Here is a 16,760-nt window from a genome sequence, read left to right on the forward strand (position 1 = left end):
GCATCCTCCAGGCTCTGATTTCTAAAAGCCTAATGCCAGGCTCCATGGCCCACCTGAGCCAGAGCCTTTGCGTGCCGCCCAGCCATGTCAGGGCAGGGCCTGCTATGACCTCACGAGGAGCGATTGTGAGGGGTCCAGCCAGTAGATATTATGCTGTGGCCCGGCCTGGATTTCTTTGGGTGTGTTGAGAGGAGCTGTGGAGTGGTGCCCTGTGTGATTCTACTGTTATCAATCGAGGTTGCGTGGGAATTTTGCGTTTGATTGTTTGGTTTGTGTGTGTGTTTGGGTTTGTATGTGCATGTGTGTCTAGACGTGTGTGTGTGTGTGTGTGTGTGTGTGTGTGTGTGTAGGTTTGCTTGTGTGTGTGTGCTTGTGTTTTTATGTGTATGTGTGTCTAGGTGTGTGTGTGTGTATAGGTTTGCTTGTGTGTGTGTGTGTGGTATATGTATGTGTTTTTGTGTTTAAGTTCACTTGTGTACAAGTACCTGTTTGAGTGTGTGCACCTGTGCATTTTCGTGTGTGAGTAGGTATACCTGTGGGTGAGTGTGAGTGCACCTGTGTGTGTGTGTGAGTAGGTATACCTGTGGGTGAGTGTGGGTGCACTTGTGTGTGTGTGTGTGTGTGAGTAGGCATACCTGTAGGTGAGTGTGAGTGCACTTGTGTATGTGTGTGTGTGTTTGCGCGTGCATACGTGCAGGCGTGAGTGTTTTTGTGTCCTATAGGGGCACGTGTGGGTAGGTGTGGGAACACCTGTGTGTGGGAGAGCATTGACTCCCGGAGTCAACTTGACCATTGTACCTAAGGTAGGTCATCTGCCTTGTTTTTTGAGACAGTCTCTCACTGAACTGGAGCTGGTCAAGTGTCTAGGCTGGCTGGCCAGTGTTCCCAGGGATCTGCTGGGCTGACTCTGCAATCAGATTAAAAAAGCACTTACTGATTCTTTTATGCTAGGTTTCTAGAGATGGAATGAGGCCCTCCTGTTTTGCATGGGCCTCATTTAATTTAACTACTAAACTATCTCCCCAGCCTGTGGCTATTTGAGGTGTTTTGGGGTTGGGTTTTTTGTTTGTTTGGTTTGTTTTGTTTTGTTTTGTTTTTCCTGAGAAATGGTTTCTCTGTGTAGCCCTGGCTGTCCTGGAACTCACTCTGTAGACCAGGCTGGCCTCAAACCCTGAGATCCACCTGCCTCTGCCTCTGGAGTGCTGGGACTGAAGGTATGTGTCACCATAGCTCGGTGTTTGAGTTTTACTTTTGATGTTTTGGGTTTTCTGGCTTCTTGGTTTGGGCTGGTTTCAGGTTTGTTAGTTTTTCTTTGAAATTTTCTTTGTGTTTTTATTATTTTTACATTTTGGGGGATTTTGTGTCACCTTTGGTTTTCTGATTTTGTTTTGCTTTTCTAGGTTTTCTTATTGTATTTTTGCTTTGTTTGGGGTTTTAGATTTTTGCTTATTTGTTTTTTTTAAGATACAGTATTTTTGAGAATTTCATATATTCATAGAATATATTTTGATTATATTCTCTGACCACTCTTCCCCAACTTCTCCTAGATCTCCCCTACCTCTACTCAAACTCCCAATTCCTCTCTCTCTCTCTCAATAGCCCATTGATCCCAATTTGTGCTCATATGTTCATGGGTGTGGGGTATCCATTGCAGTGTGGTTGGCCTATCAGGCGCCACATTCTTTTTTTTTCTATTACTACATTTATTTATTCTTTCATTCATTGTGGGGGAGCAGATATAATGTGGATATCAGAGGACAACTTGTTGGATCTGCTTCTTTCTTTCTACCATGTGGCTCTTAGGAATCTAACACAGATCATTAAGCTTGGTAGCAAATGTTATTACCCACTGAGACATCTTGAACCCTGTGGTTCTTGGTTTTTAATTATTAGGTAAAAAAAATAACAATGTTCTAATGAAAATGAAGTTTGATGTGCTGGTTTTGAAAGCATCAAGGGATTTATTGTGACTTTTTTTGCTTTTATAGCCTAGTTCTGGCCACTGTGAGGCTCTTTGCAGTCGTTTTTGTTTCCTTTGTCAGAAAAGTATTTGGTCTCTTTCCTCTGTGTTGGAGAAATGCTTCTGCTCGACATTAGGGAATGCTGCAAGCTGCAGAAATATGAAGTATGAATTCAGCTGACAATGACAAAATTCTCATACCTGCAAGAGCAGGCAGGAGCCACGTTCTTGAGGAGAAATGACTCTCCCTTCCCCAGAAACCACCAACTGTCAGGGGCTCCTATGGGCAGTCATGCTGGACTGCTTACTGCTTGGTTTGGGGCAGGTCTTGTGCAGGCAGCCACAGCTGCAGCCAGCTCGGGAGTGCAGTGGTCCTGTCATGCCAAGACGATGATAATTTGCTCTGGTCCTTCCCTCTGGTTCTTACAATCTCTCTGCCCCCTTTTCCATGATGATCCCGGAGCCTTAGAGGAGAAAGGGTATGATGTGGACATCCCATTTGTGTCTGAGCACTCCATTGACTCTCTCTATTCTTTGACAAGTTGTAAATTTCTATGTAAACATTTGCACAAATATATTTCTCTGATGAGATCTGAGAGTTGCACTAATAAATCCAAAGATTTGATGCAAGGATCCACATATGAATGGGAACATGAGAACATGCCATGCTTGCCTTTCTGGGTCTGGGACACCTCACTTAGTGTAATGTTTCCCAGTTCCATCCATTTACTTAGAAATTTCATAATTTCAGTTTTCTTTGTAGCTGAATAAAATTCCATTTTGTATGGGTACCACATTTTAGTTAGCCCTTCGTCAGTTGATGGATGTCTAGGCTGTTTACATATCTCAGCTATTGTGAATAGAGCGGCACTGAAAGTGGGTGAGTGTCTCTGCAGCAGGAAATAGAGTCCCTTGAGCATATACCCAGGAGTAGTATAGGTGGACCACATGATAGGTCTATTGCTAGTTTTCTGAGGAACAGCCACACTGATTTCTACAGTGGCTGCACCAGTTTGCACTCCCATCCACAGTGCATGAGGGTCTCCATCCCCCACACTCACACCAGCATCCACAGTGCATGAGGGTCTCCATCCCCCACACTACACCAGAATCCACAGTGCATGAGGGTCTCCATCCCCAAAACTCACACCAGCATCCACAGTGCATGAGGGTCTCCATCCCCCACACAAACACCAGAATCCACAGTGCATGAGGGTCTCCATCCCCCACACTCACATCAGCATCCACAGTGCATGAGGGTCTCCATCCCCCACACCCACACCAACATCCACAGTGCATGAGGGTCTCCATCCCCCACATCCACACCAGCATCCACAGTGCATGAGGATTTTCATCTCCCACATCCACACCAACATCCACAGTGCATGAGGGTCTCTATCCCCCACACCCACACCAGCATCCACAGTGCATGAGGGTCTCCATCCCCCACACTCACACCAGCATCCACAGTGCATGAGGGTTTCCATTCCCTACACCCACATCAGCATCCACAGTGCATGAGGGGTTCCATCTCCAACATCCACACCAGCATCCACAGTGCATGAGGGTTTCCATTCCCCACACCCACATCAGCATCCACAGTGCATGAGGGTCTCCATTCCCCACATCCACATCAGCATCCACAGTGCATGAGGGTCTCCATCCCCCACACCCACATCAGCATCCACAGGGCATGAGGGTCTCCATCCCCCACACCCACATCAGCATCCACAGTCCATGAGGGTCTCCATCCCCCACACCCACATCAGCATCCACAGTCCATGAAGGTTTCCATCCCCCACACCCACATCAGCATCCACAGTGCATGAGGGTCTCCATCTCCCACATCCACATCAGCATCCACAGTGCATGAGGGTCTCCATCCCCCATATCCACACCAGCATTTGTTGCCTTTTATTAGTCTTTGCCATTCTGACTAGAGTAAAACAAAATCTCAAAAAGTTTTAATTTGCTTTTCCCTGATGGCCAAGGATGGTGAATATTAACACAAATACAAACATATATACATACACACATATATATATATGCAAACACATATGTGTATATATATATATATATTTATATATATATTTCTTAAGCCATTTGTGTGTCTTCTGAGAAAACCCTTTTCAGTACCCTATCCAAATTATTCATTGGATTGTTTCTTAGTGTTAATTACCTTTTAAGTGATTTGTATAATCTAGAAGCTTTTCTGGGCTTTGTTATATTTTGTTTTGATTTCTAGGTTTTTAGTTTTTAATGTGTTTTGTTTGTCTGGAGTTTTGCTTGTTTTTGTTCAATTTTATGTTGCTTGGATCTTCTAATTTTTTAAATTTCTTCATCCTTTCCTTATTTTTAGTATGTTTTTCTTCTTAAGCAATCAGTGGTCTTCATTCTCAGTGTTGCTGAGCTCTGGTCCTCCTCCCTAGTGACCTGCAGCTAGGTTTTTTTTTATTTGGATCCTTTTGGCTTTGTGTGTGTGTGATTTTGGTTTTCTGGGGTTTTGTTGTTGTTGTTGTTTTTAGTTGTTTGATAGATTTTCAGGCTTTCTATTTTTTTTCACTGTTTTTGTTTTCATTTTGAATTTCTTCTTTCTTCTTTTTTCTTTCTCTTAGATAGCATTTATACTTTGTTACCAAAAATGAGCTCTAGTATTATAGAAGAGGATGCCACAGACCTTGAGTCTGCATCCAGCTCCCCGGAAACAGAAAACTTCTACTCGCAGTATGTGATCTTGAAGACCATTGGCCGTGGAAGCTTTGCCGAGGTAAAACTGGCCTACCACCGCTTCACCAGCACCCTGGTGGCTGTCAAAGTACTTCAGAAGGAGAATAAGTGGTGCTTTCCGGTCCAACCCGAGGTCAATATTCTGAAGATGATCAACCACCCTAACATCATCTCCCTTCTCCAAGTGATTGAGTCTGAGAAGAGAACATACCTCATCATGGAGCTGGCTGCGGGAGAACAACTCAGTCACTACGTCCGAAATGCTGGCCACCTGGAGGAAGACCAAGCCCGGGGGATCTTCAGGCAAATCCTAAGTGCTGTGAGTTACTGCCATGAACATGGAATAATTCATCGGGACCTGAAACCAGACAACATCATGGTGGATAAGAACGGAAAAGTCAAAATCATCGACTTTGGCCTTGGCGCCCAAGTTAAGCCCGGACAAAAACTTGGATTTCACTGTGGGGCTTTCAGATTTTTTGCCCCTGAATATTTCTTTAAAAGACTTTATGACGGCCCCAAGGTCGACATATGGATGTTAGGAGTAGTTTTATATTTCATGGTAGTCGGGAAAGTCCCATTTGATGATGTCACCCTACAAGAGCTCCAACAACAGATTGTGAATGGGAAATATACTGTCCCCTTGGGCCTGTCAGAGGAACTCCAGGACCTGCTTAGCCTCTTAACGACAGTCGACCCCATGTGTAGGCCAACAGTGGATGAAGTGATGACACACCCCTGGCTCAGGAAAGACGTGGAGGATTCACCAAACGACTGTGAAGAAATGGTCCCTGGCTTGCCTGACCCTGCAATAGTGAAAGCCATGGAACACATTGGGTTCCAAGCCCAGGACATCAAAGACTCATTACAACAGAGAAAATTCAACCAGACCACGGCATCTTATTCCTTACTAAAAAGGCAGGCTCTCCAGTGGCCTACCTGCACAACCTTGGCTCAACAAGTGAATCCAGGGTTGGCGCCATTCCCTTCCCTAGAGGATCCTGTTGCTTTCCCTCTACCTCCCAGGAGGAGGAGTAGTGAGCCTGCCCTTGGCACATTGCTCAGAGGGTCATCCACTAGTGGTCAGGTATCTGCCTATGGCCAGCAGGCAGGTCAAAGAGGACACAGAAGGGCCAACATTCCTCTCCACTCGCCACTCCAGAGAACACTCACTTTGGACCAAGACCCCCAACGCTCCAAGAGTGCCCCTTGCATTTGCTCAATGAGTACCAGCAGTGATAACAAAGAAGATGACTTATGCTCCCACAGAGACTCAGCAAAGGACAAGTCCACCTGCAGCCATGGCCAGCCTCGAGGCTTGAGGGCATGGACAAGGAGGATAGGAAACGCCCTTATGGGTCTCTGCTGCTGCTGTCCATCAAGGAAGAAACCTCTGTGGGGGCGGAACAAAGTCTTCCCTCAGAAATGAGGCACAAGGAGGGCGTCTGGAGAACAAGCAGCAGGCCTGGCCCAGGTACCTTTCTGTGTTTAAATGAGTGTTTTACTCATGTCTGTGTTGATGGACAGATCATAACTATGTGTATTTATGAAATAGAATGCATTGGGAAGCTAGATGTAGATACCATGGGATGGTTCAATGGAACCTATCAACATATCTAGCATCCTAGAAGACAAATCTCACTGTATCCTACACATGGGAAATCTAAAAATGTTGGACCAGAAGTCAATGGCAGACGGGTGTTGACCATGTTAAGAGAAGGGAGGGGGGAGGGGAGGGGCTGAGGAAGGAGAAAAGTGGTATGGGGTGGGAGCTAGGTGATGAGGGACAGAGGTGCCTGGGAGCAGAGGTTTAGACAGGAGGAAGCAGCTTGGAGAGCAGGGCAGAGCAGGGTGACCACAGTTGGAAAGATGCCCTGTATAGCTGCATTCACAAGATTCTCGTTCACGTGTGTTGTTGTATTTTAAGAGTTCTTCGGAGGATGCAGAACATCACAAATCTGCAGCCGTGGTGTTGGAGAGGACTCATGTATGGGAAGAGACCTGCAGACGGAACCATGCAGAAAGCCCATGATGCCCTGTGTCTGTGCCCTGCTCAAAGGTCCAGCCAGGAAGAAGGGAGCAAATGATGGAATCCTGGGCCACAGGAATTCTGCAAGGACCCTGCCCCTCAAAGGCATCCATAATCAGGGGGCAGGAGCCAAAAACGTGTTCAAAGTCTACCCAGGTCACATGAGACCCCTCTTCTCCTGACACTTCCCTGCCTCATTCTTAGTAGCAGACTAACAGTAACAGATTTCTCAGGGTCCAAACTGACAGCTCCATTCTCCCTGACAGATTTCCCAGGGCCCAAACTGATAGCTACGTTCTTCTTGACAAATTTTTCAGGCCAAAACTGACAGTTTTCTCAGGGTCTAGACTGTCTGTCTCCTCCTCATCGGATATTGTAGAGATATCTGACAGGGAATTGGTGGGGGTGATCAAAAGATTACCCATCTTTTCAACGGGATGAAAATTTGTATCAGACCCTTATATCCTGTGCTTATGGGGACCGTTTGTGTTTTTTTTTTTAGGCCATGACCGTATGCCCACATGGTGTCTCCGGATGAGGGATGGCGATCGGGAGCCAAGTCTTGGTTCCACCTCCTTGGAGGTCAACCCTTATGTGGAAGTGCCGGGCAAACCGAAATGAAAAAAAAAATGTGCCTTCCTAACGGAATGGGCAGACAAACATGACAGACAACACAGAAGAAGGAAAGAAGTGGGGGCCCCAATGCTCTCCTGCCAAAGGGACAGGAAGAACACAACACTTCTCACCAAAACACACTGTTTGTGTTTCTTGGGGCCACTGTCAAGCACAGCCGGCAAGTAAAGAGAGGGAGCCCATCAGAACCTGCGTTGGGAGAAAAAAAGTAACAGAAGCCCCACATTGGGTGCCACAAATTGCTTGGATTCTAGCAGCTCCCTCATGGCAGGGGGTGAGAAGCCACGTCATCAACGACACAGACACACGGTGTCTGTGAAAAGCAAATAACAAACTCCTTTATTTAATAACAGGGTAGCCCTTATATACCCTCCTCCCAGCGCCCAGTATGTGTGGTCGTCCCTTATTAGCTGGGCACAATCAGGAATTCTGACAGCAATTGTTGCTAGGTCCTCAGACAGACTCAGCATGATCAGGAACTCTGACAGTGACAAGGAACTCTGACAGCTCCTGTTGCTAGACCCTCAGGCAGACTCCAGGTTAGCTCTTAAGGAGTGCATTATGTGCATGCCCTGGCTACTGGTCTGAGCCAATTTCCTCGACCCTATGGGGCCTGTTTTACTATAATGATTGTCATGAATCTCAGAATAAAAGTGATGTTTGTGAAAGATGACCCTGGGTGTTTTCCTGCATCTTCCTTTCACAGGAGAATTGGCCCTGTGGTGCTCAAAAGTCCCAGGGAAAGTAACTTCACCCCCAACACCACCAAGTCATTAGAAGTGTCTTTGAAGGAACAAGCTCTAAGGTACCTGAAGGGGGAAAATGCAGAACCTGAGTGTGGATTTTGGGTCTTTCTGGATCCAGCAACATTTTCAGAAGGACCAGTGAGAACAATGGTGTCATCAGCTTGTCTCATTTCCACAGAGGCAAGCATGGTAGCCTGATGAATTCCTGTGGACATGGCTCAGGTTGGATCCCAGTGCTGAGAAGCCACTGGTCTATCCTGCTGTGTTCCTTAATTGTATCATACAAGATGTTCTTTCTCCCTGTTGTGACATTTTCCCTTTTTAGATCTATGGGACAGGGCCACCCCTCTATGTCCTATCCAGGCATGTGTCCTTCAATGAACGAGTCAGATCTGGGGCAGAAGGAGGATGTGTGATGGCAAAGAGAAGTATAAATGTTCCATGTGAGAGGGCAGGCCCTGAGGACACAGACCAGCACCAAGATGTGCCCTGTTATAGGGACCTCACCTAACAAATACCAAACCCGAACCCTATCATACTTGGCAGATCACCAGTGCCTGGGGGGACCCATCTCACAGGCACCAAAGCTCTGGTTCATGTGTACACCTGTCCGCTCTGATGGTAGGGTCTCATAGATTCCTGAGATGCCCTCATAGCATCTTTCCAGTTATCCTGGTGTAAAGCTCTTGGCTTCTTTATAATGTTGCCAATCTCTTTAGCAAACACCCCTCTCTAAACTGTACTCTTACACTCCTTTAAATTCAGCCTCATGAGCTCTCAGGGAACAGACAGTGTGTGAGTGTGTATGTGTGTATACATGTGCAAGAGAGAGTGTGTGAGAGAGAAAATATGTGTATGTGAGTGTGTGTGTGAGAGAGAGAAAAGTGTGTGTGAGAGCATATGTGTGTGTGTGTGTGAGAGAGAGAGAGACAGAGAGAGAGACAGAGAGAGAGACAGAGAGAGACAGAGAGAGAGAGACAGAGAGAGAGAGACAGAGAGATTATTAGGGTACACAATATATCACCATACCTGTCTGTTGAGCATCATCCTTAACCTCTTCTGCAACTTTTTTTAAAGTCAACTTCTGAGAGTGAATTTGGGCATCATGGGGGCCGGCTTCTTCTGTACCTTCTCCAGGACAGCTTTCTGCCTCTATGGCAAAAATGTATTCTTGACATTTCCATAAAGAGATTGAGTGGGTGTTGGATAAATACATCACTGTGGATCCTATTTGCCAATGCCTAGACGATGGATCACCTCTTTTCAAGGAAAACAATTGGGGTACTCCTCAGCCTCCAACAGTTCTCTTATTGGTGACATGTCCTGTGTGTGCGCATGTGAATGTGTGTGTATGTGTTTTATAACTCTATCTTATAGTCCAAGTGGTCTGGGAATTGTTTGCTGTTTTGCTTTGTATTTCCAGAGCTGAAACAGAACTACAGAACCACTTTAGTAAAGCATTTCCAAACAGCCAGGTCTGGTTGTGCACACCTTTGATCCCAGCACTCAGGAGGCAGAGACAAATGGATCTGAGTCTGAGTCCAGCCTGGAACTTAGAGAGGAAGTTCCAGGACAGCCAGGGCTGCACAGAGAAACCCTGTCTCCAAACCCAAAAAAGGGTTGGGAGTGGTATTTCAAAAACAACTTTCAAGACATAACAGAAAACAAGATGACTTCTATCTTAAAAATCTGCTCCTGATACCCAGGAATACATTACAGGTGACAGAGAATGAAGGAAAGATGTTCTCCGCCTAGAGCCGCCCCAGCTTCCTGTTTCAACAGTGTTTGAATGTGGCCGTCAGCCGACTGCCCCAAGCCAGAGCCTTCTACCACCTTGTCGTGGCCTTGACCACCAAGTCACTCCTGAAGGTGAGCCAGAACTACCACCATGGCACAGAGGCTGCCATGGACCTCCAGATCAACCTGGAGCTGTATGCCTCCAATGTCTATCTGTCCATGTCTTGCTACCTTGACCAGGATGGTGTGGCTTTGAAGAACTTTGCCAAATCGTTCCGATCTCACGAGGAGAGGGAAACTGGGGAACTGATGAGGCTACAGTACCGAGGAGGTGGCCAATTTTACTGCAGGACATCAAGACCTGATGACTAGAAGTATGGACTAAACACAATGGAGTATGCAACTGCATGTGGAAAAGACTGTGAATCAGTCGTGACTGTAACTTCACAAACCCCCCACTTATGTAACTTTGTCGATGGATGCTCATTACGTGAATAGGTGAAATCCATCAGAGAACTGGGTGACCACATAACCAACCTGGGCAAGATAGGAGCCCCTGAAAAGCACACCCTGAGATACAGTGAAAATAAAAACTAAGAACCATAAACCCTAGAGCCACAGGTGACTTCCCTGGTCATGGAAGCAACACATGCATGCCTGGCTACTTTTACCTTTTCTAGAAGTCACATCGCAACATCCACTTAAGTTCTTTAGTTTGTACCATTCCTTCCAATAAGGAAATTTCGTTAAAAAAAAAAAAAAGGATGGATGGATGGACGGAAAGATGGATGGGCCAACTCCACATATCATTCAGACTGCAGCACAATTCTTACAGGTTTTAAAGGCAATAGAATTTCACTTTTAAATTGAGCAGGTGCAAAACTAGCAATATATTTCTGAAGTTTAAAGCTATGAACTGAAGTCCCCAGGCCCTCAAAAAAAAAAAAAAAAAAAAAAAAGAAAGAAAGAAAAGAAAAGAAAAGAAAAGAAAAGAAAAAGAAAAAAAGCCACACCTATGTTAAATATCACTCAAGGATGATTGACAAATGAGAACTTCTATGATGAGACCAGAGAAGTAGTTTAGGAAGGATTACTGCTCTGCAGAGAACCCATCACCCATGTCAGGTGGCTTACAGCTTCCAGTTCTAGGAGGTCAGGCACCATTTTCTGGACTCCACAATCACCTGCACTCACATCTGCATACCCGCCCACTGCCCTCCCCCCCCCCACACACAATTAAAAATGAAATAGTGGACTGGAGATATTATTCAGTGGTGGTTTTTGCTGGGAGCTGGGTTTGTAGACCTTCAAAACCCAATGGCGGCTCACAGCCCTGTGCAACTCCAGTTCCAGAGGATAGTGATGGATGCTTTGCAGTAGTAACCTCTGCTCACCTGACTGGAATTTCTAGCCACTCCCCCATGACCACACATGCGCTGGGGAGACACGTAGTCATTCTCGGGGGCCTTACGTCCTACGTCATCTGTGCACTGCAGTCACATAATCTATGTGCATGTGTGGCGTAGCTATGTAAACCCATATACGAATGTGCAGGGGGATCCATAAGAAGCTGGTCACACACCCCTCCCTTCTCTCTCCCTGCACAGTCTAAGTACATCCCCTCTGTTCTCCTTCCCCTAATCAGCTCTTACAGTGGGTTTTGTTGTGCTCCGCGGCTTTTCTTGCATGGAAAACAGCGCTGCTTAATGAGTAACACAGCACCACATAATAACCAACGCCCACCAAGGCACTTGTGTTTGTTTGTTTTTATTAATTAATGTATTTATTTTAAACAGTAAAATATTTTTTCTGTAGAAAATAGTATGAATGATAACATTTCCCAATAAGCCCTTTTAAGCCAAATGATAGCTGAATTATACATATATATATATATATATATATTTTTTTTTTTGGTTTTTCGAGACAGGGTTTCTCTGTGTAGCTTTGCGCCTCTCCTGGAACTCACTTGGTAGCCCAGGCTGGCCTCGAACTCACAGAGATCCGCCTGGCTCTGCCTCCCAAGTGCTGGGATTAAAGTCGTGCGCCACCACCGCCCGGCGAATTATACATATATTGATTAGATTCTGTGATACAGAAGAGACCTATCTTCATCTGTTCAGAGAGCTATGTTTTATTTAAGTTGTGTATGTGAGATTCCTATTTATCTTCCCCTTCACTGTTTGATTTACGGCAGACATTTTTCTATAGGCTAATCCATAATCTAAAAAGATTTTAGCCTCCCCTCCTGAATGTATGGCCAGCATTTTCTTTCATCAGCTTGATACAGTACAAATTCTTATCCTAATAGTGAAATGTTTCAGTAAAGCTTGCCCATGATTGGGTAAAACCAAAACTTATTATAAGCCACAGTCATCCTAGGGTCCCCCCTGCTATGTAGCCTCCCTGGTTCTGTGGGTTGCAGTCTGATTGTCCTTTGCTTTATAACTAGTGTCTACTTATGAGTGAGTACATACCATGTTTGTCCTTCTGGGTTTGGGTTATCTCACTCAGGATGATATTTTCTAGTTCCATCCATTTGCCTGCAAATTTCATGATGTCATTGTTTTTCTCTGCTGAGTAGTACTCCGTTGTGTATTTTCTTTATCCATTCTTCAGTTGACAGGCATCTAGGTTGTTTCCAGGTTCTGGCTATTATGAATAATGCTGCTATGAACATAGTTGAGCATGTATCTTTGTAGTATGATGAGAGATACATGCTCAACTATGTTCAGAGCAGCATTAATTTTTATTTATTAATAAGTCATGTGGGGTGTGTGTGTGTGTGTGTGTGTGTGTGTGTGTGTGTGTGTGTGCTGTCTGTCTATCTGTGTGAGGGTATGTGCACATGAGTACTGGTACCCAAGGAGTCTCCTGAAGCTGTAGTTACAGACTGGTATGAGTCACCCGATGTGGATTCTTGGATTCTGAGAACCAAACTTAGAGCCTTTGGAAGTGTGTATGGTTCACCACAGAGCAACATCTCCAGTCTGTCCACCGATGTATTTTAAAGTACCTTGATTTATGATTTTTTTTTTGCTCTGTTGAAATAAACACTTCATGAAACTGGTATCAGTTAGAATATACTATTTGGAGTAACAGGAATCTGTGCTCCTGGACCGTGGTCACTCACATTTAGCTTCTTTGAGGTGAGAGCTATGTGTTTACATCAACAAAGCTCATCTACTTACTTCAAATGTACTGTTAAAAAAAATCAAGACACTAGAAATGAGATTTTTTTCCCCTTGTCCAGAGAGGGAGAGATAAAACCAAGAAAAAGAGGGAAACTCTACATGGTGCTTCCTTGGATTTGCAATAGACAAGCACGTCCAACATCCAGCCCCCAGCTCCTCTCACCTGGTTCGAATGCTCGCAGGTTTTCTCTGTGCCATTTTGTGGTTGTGACTTGGTTTGGTTCCAGCTTGTGAGACAGTGTCTAATGTGGACCAGGCTGCCTTCAAACTCCCCAGATAGCTCGGATAACCTTGAGCTTCTCATCCTGATTCCATCCTAGTTCTCAGAGTGCTGAACCACGGGCATGGGCAACCAAGTCCAGGTTGTGCAGAGCTTTCAGCTTGCTGGGCAAGAACTCCACCTCCAGCCAGCTGCTCTGTGACTTTTTGTTATGTAAATTTCCATTCAGTCTTACCAGAAGAACCACACGCCTAGCCTTAAAACGAAAAGCTCTCATCTAGCTATCTATCTACCTATCTATCTATCTACCTATGTATCTATCTACCTATCTATCTACCTACCTATCTATCTATCTACCTATCTATCTATCTATCTATCTATCTATCTATCTATCTATCTATCTATCATATCTATCTGTCTATCACACACACACACACACACACACACACACACACACACACACACAACACTCATGTTCAGACACAGTAGTGGGGAAGAAGGAACTACATTTTGTTCATGGGCCAACTACTAGGAAAACACCTTCACTCAAAATTTAGTTCAGTCTAAAAGATGTCCCACCCCTCTTTCTCTCTCTCTCTCTCTCTCTCTCTCTCTCTCTCTCTCTCTCTCTCTCTCTCTCTCGTGTGTGTGTGTGTGTGTGTGTGTGTGTGTGTGTATGTATGTTATGAGTGTGTGAGAGTGTGAAGTTTTTCATTGTAGTTAGCTGTCAACCTATAGCCTGATAGTTCACACTTGTAATCACACCACTCAGGGAAGCCGAGGAAGGAGCCGGTAAGTCTCTGGTCTGGTGGAGGTATATTGCAAGACCCTGCCTCAAAACCCAAACAGGGCTGGATATGGTGGCTCGCACTTTTAATCCCAGCACTCAAGAGGAAGAGATTGGTGGATCTCTCTGAGATCAAGGTCAGATTGGTCTACTTAGAAAGTTCCAGGCCCACCTAGACTACATAAAGAGACCCTGTCTTAAAACAAAACAAACAATAACCAAAATAAGTCAGCCTAAGTGGAATCTGATGTCCAGGGTCCGGTTTGGGGGCCCTTTCATTCTCGGTGTTCTGTCCCACTGCCCATGAAAACACTCAGCCAGCTGCCAGCCCTTTCTCTGGAGTAGCAGCTAATAGCTGAATGGAAGTGAGCACATGACCACTCCAAGGTAAGGTTGAAGAGAAAGCTTTTACTGTAGATATGAGGGACAGTTCAGCCAGAGGCATCTGGAACAGTCCAAACTGAGCATGGCCAGCAGAACAGACCAGGCCTCAATAGAAGGAGAAAGGGAGAGTGAGAGAGGAAAAGAAGAGAGAGGAGAGAAGGGGCCAAAGGGAGCAAGTGAGCTCATGGGAACCCGGGGGGTGGGGGGGAGCAAGAACAGCCGAATTATACAGGAATTAGAGGCTAGGGGAAGGGAAGGGAAGCAAAGCCCAGCCCTTGGGTTGGAGAGGTTTCAGGGAGAAGGGACCAGCTGAGGAGTTCTGGGAGGAGCCACAGGTCCTGAGTGATTCTTGTCCCAAGTTTCTTTGGGACCTGGTAACAGCCACTGGCTCCTGTTTAAAATCTAAGCGTGTTTCCCAGTTGCTCCAGTAAGACCCAGTCTTTCCTTTTGCTTCAGTCTCTCCTTCCTTTGCCTCGAAGGGCACAGAAAAGGTGCTACAGACCTCCTTTTGGGGGGTCTTCTCTCTTCTTCGTGGTGCCCCCAGTATCATAGATCGACTCCTCTTCCATCTGAAACCCCGCTCTTTGGATTAAACCGATCCCTCAGAAACCTAGCAAAGCAACACAAACTAAGGTAAAAGCCACTGCTCCATTTTGGACAGGTTTCTGAATTTTCTGCTAGAACCATCTGTCCACACTGTACTTGCCTCGTGGCTGAAATCGAAAGCTAAGGAGATCTTTGCTGCCATCTGTATTCTTACGTATGCAAATGTGCATGTGTGAGCCTAAGCTTTAGCTCAGTGAGAAAATGCTTGCCTACATGAGTGGTATGTTCAGCCAGCGTGCTCACTTACGACTATATATGTAATTACGAATTGACTACATGGTATCGGTTTTGTCAGAAACAAACAATAAAGCAAAAGTGGCTCAGCAAGGCAATTTATTTTTGCAAAATGTTGGACCGGATCCCCCAACCCAGCCAGCCAGCACACCAGGGCAGGAAGTTGGTGTTTAGTCTAGCGCAGACGGTGACTCTGTCTTTCCCCCACCCCGCCCCTGTTGGCTGGAGTCCAACATCTATGTCGTTCTCAGTTGGCTAGGTTTTTGTTTTGTTTTATTTTTATTTATATGTTATGTGTGAGTATCTGCCAGGTACCCTCGGAAGCCAGAAGAGGGCGTCTGAGCCCCTGGAGCAGAAGTTACAGAAGCTTATGTGCTGCCTCTGGGGGGTGCTGGGAATGGAACACTCATCCTCTGGAAGAACAGCACTCACTCATTTTGGTTTGGCTGGTTTGGTTTAGTTTGGTTTGGTTTGATTTGGTTTGGTTTGGTTTTTCGAGACAGGGTTTCTCTGTGTAGCTGTTCCTGAACTTGCTCTGTAGACCAGGCTGGCCTCAAACTCACAGAGATCTGCCTGTCAGGGCTATATGGTAAGACCCCATTAAAAAAAAATTAACAATTGTAATCTAATATTTTGTAGATTAGTAAAATCTTATACTCCACAAAATTATAATTTGTTATGGAACAGGGCATATTTACTGACAAACTCAAACATATTTCATTTTTCTGTAAATCTAAGAGGCCAAATATACTTGCACTCTTGTTCCCTAATTAACATTGTAGCATTTCTTCTTACCTGGAAATGACCTACCCATTGTCTAACTCAGCAAAACAATTTAACAATTAGGGAAATCTTTCAAATAAATAAGTTATAAAACATAATCATTGCTCAAAAGTATTTTTATAAATTATTGTATGTTTTCCATCTACTTGCTCTAGTGTACTTTCTTTTGTTTTTGTTTCTTGAGACAAGGGCTTTTGTTTTGTTTTGTAATTCTGCCCTGAAATTCACTATGTTGACCACACTGGTGTAGCAGTGTAGAGGTTCCTCATGCCTCTGCCTTCTGAGTGCTGGAATTAAAGGCATGTGCCACCACATCCTGCTCAACTAAAATCCTCACCACGGTACTAAATTTATGAGAATTATGACTTAGTGAATTTTTGGCTAAAATATCAATTTTTATGTTTTGTTTTGGTTTTATGGTTTGTTTGGTTTTTTTTTTGTTTTTTTTTGTTTTTTTTTTTTTTCCAGTCAGGGTCTCACTATTACATAGCCCTGGCTTGTAGACCAGGCTGGTCTCTAACTCACAACAGATCCATCTGCCTCTGTCTCCTGAGTGCTGGGATTAAAGGCATGAGCCACAAGGCCTGGCTTGTTTTGTTGTTGTTGCTGTTTTTGTTTTTGTTTTTGTTTTTTAAGAACCTTAACTAGGAGTAGTTATGCACATCTTAATCCCAGAACTCTAGAGGCAGAGGTAAGCAGATCTCTGTGAGTTTAAATCCAGTC

General features: G+C 44.9%; 1 protein-coding gene across 2 annotated transcripts; it reads left to right on the forward strand.

Moving 5' to 3' along the window:
- The first annotated feature begins 670 nt into the window (after window positions 1-670).
- Window positions 671-8,022, forward strand: LOC131921788 (sperm motility kinase 2B-like). 2 transcript variants are annotated; one of them, XM_059276545.1, is made up of 4 exons: window positions 671-803; window positions 4,576-6,161; window positions 6,615-6,872; window positions 7,219-8,022. In XM_059276545.1, exon 2 carries the CDS (start codon window positions 4,602-4,604, stop codon window positions 6,114-6,116), a length of 1,515 nt encoding a protein of 504 aa, XP_059132528.1. In that variant the 5' UTR covers window positions 671-803; window positions 4,576-4,601; the 3' UTR covers window positions 6,117-6,161; window positions 6,615-6,872; window positions 7,219-8,022. The 2 variants fall into 2 exon arrangements, with proteins under 2 accessions (XP_059132528.1, XP_059132529.1); XM_059276546.1 differs by having other exon boundaries at window positions 4,580-6,161.
- The last annotated feature ends 8,738 nt before the right edge of the window (window positions 8,023-16,760 follow it).

This window comes from Peromyscus eremicus, chromosome 11 (genome assembly GCF_949786415.1).
Source record: "Peromyscus eremicus chromosome 11, PerEre_H2_v1, whole genome shotgun sequence".
Classification (NCBI taxonomy): domain Eukaryota; kingdom Metazoa; phylum Chordata; class Mammalia; order Rodentia; family Cricetidae; genus Peromyscus; species Peromyscus eremicus.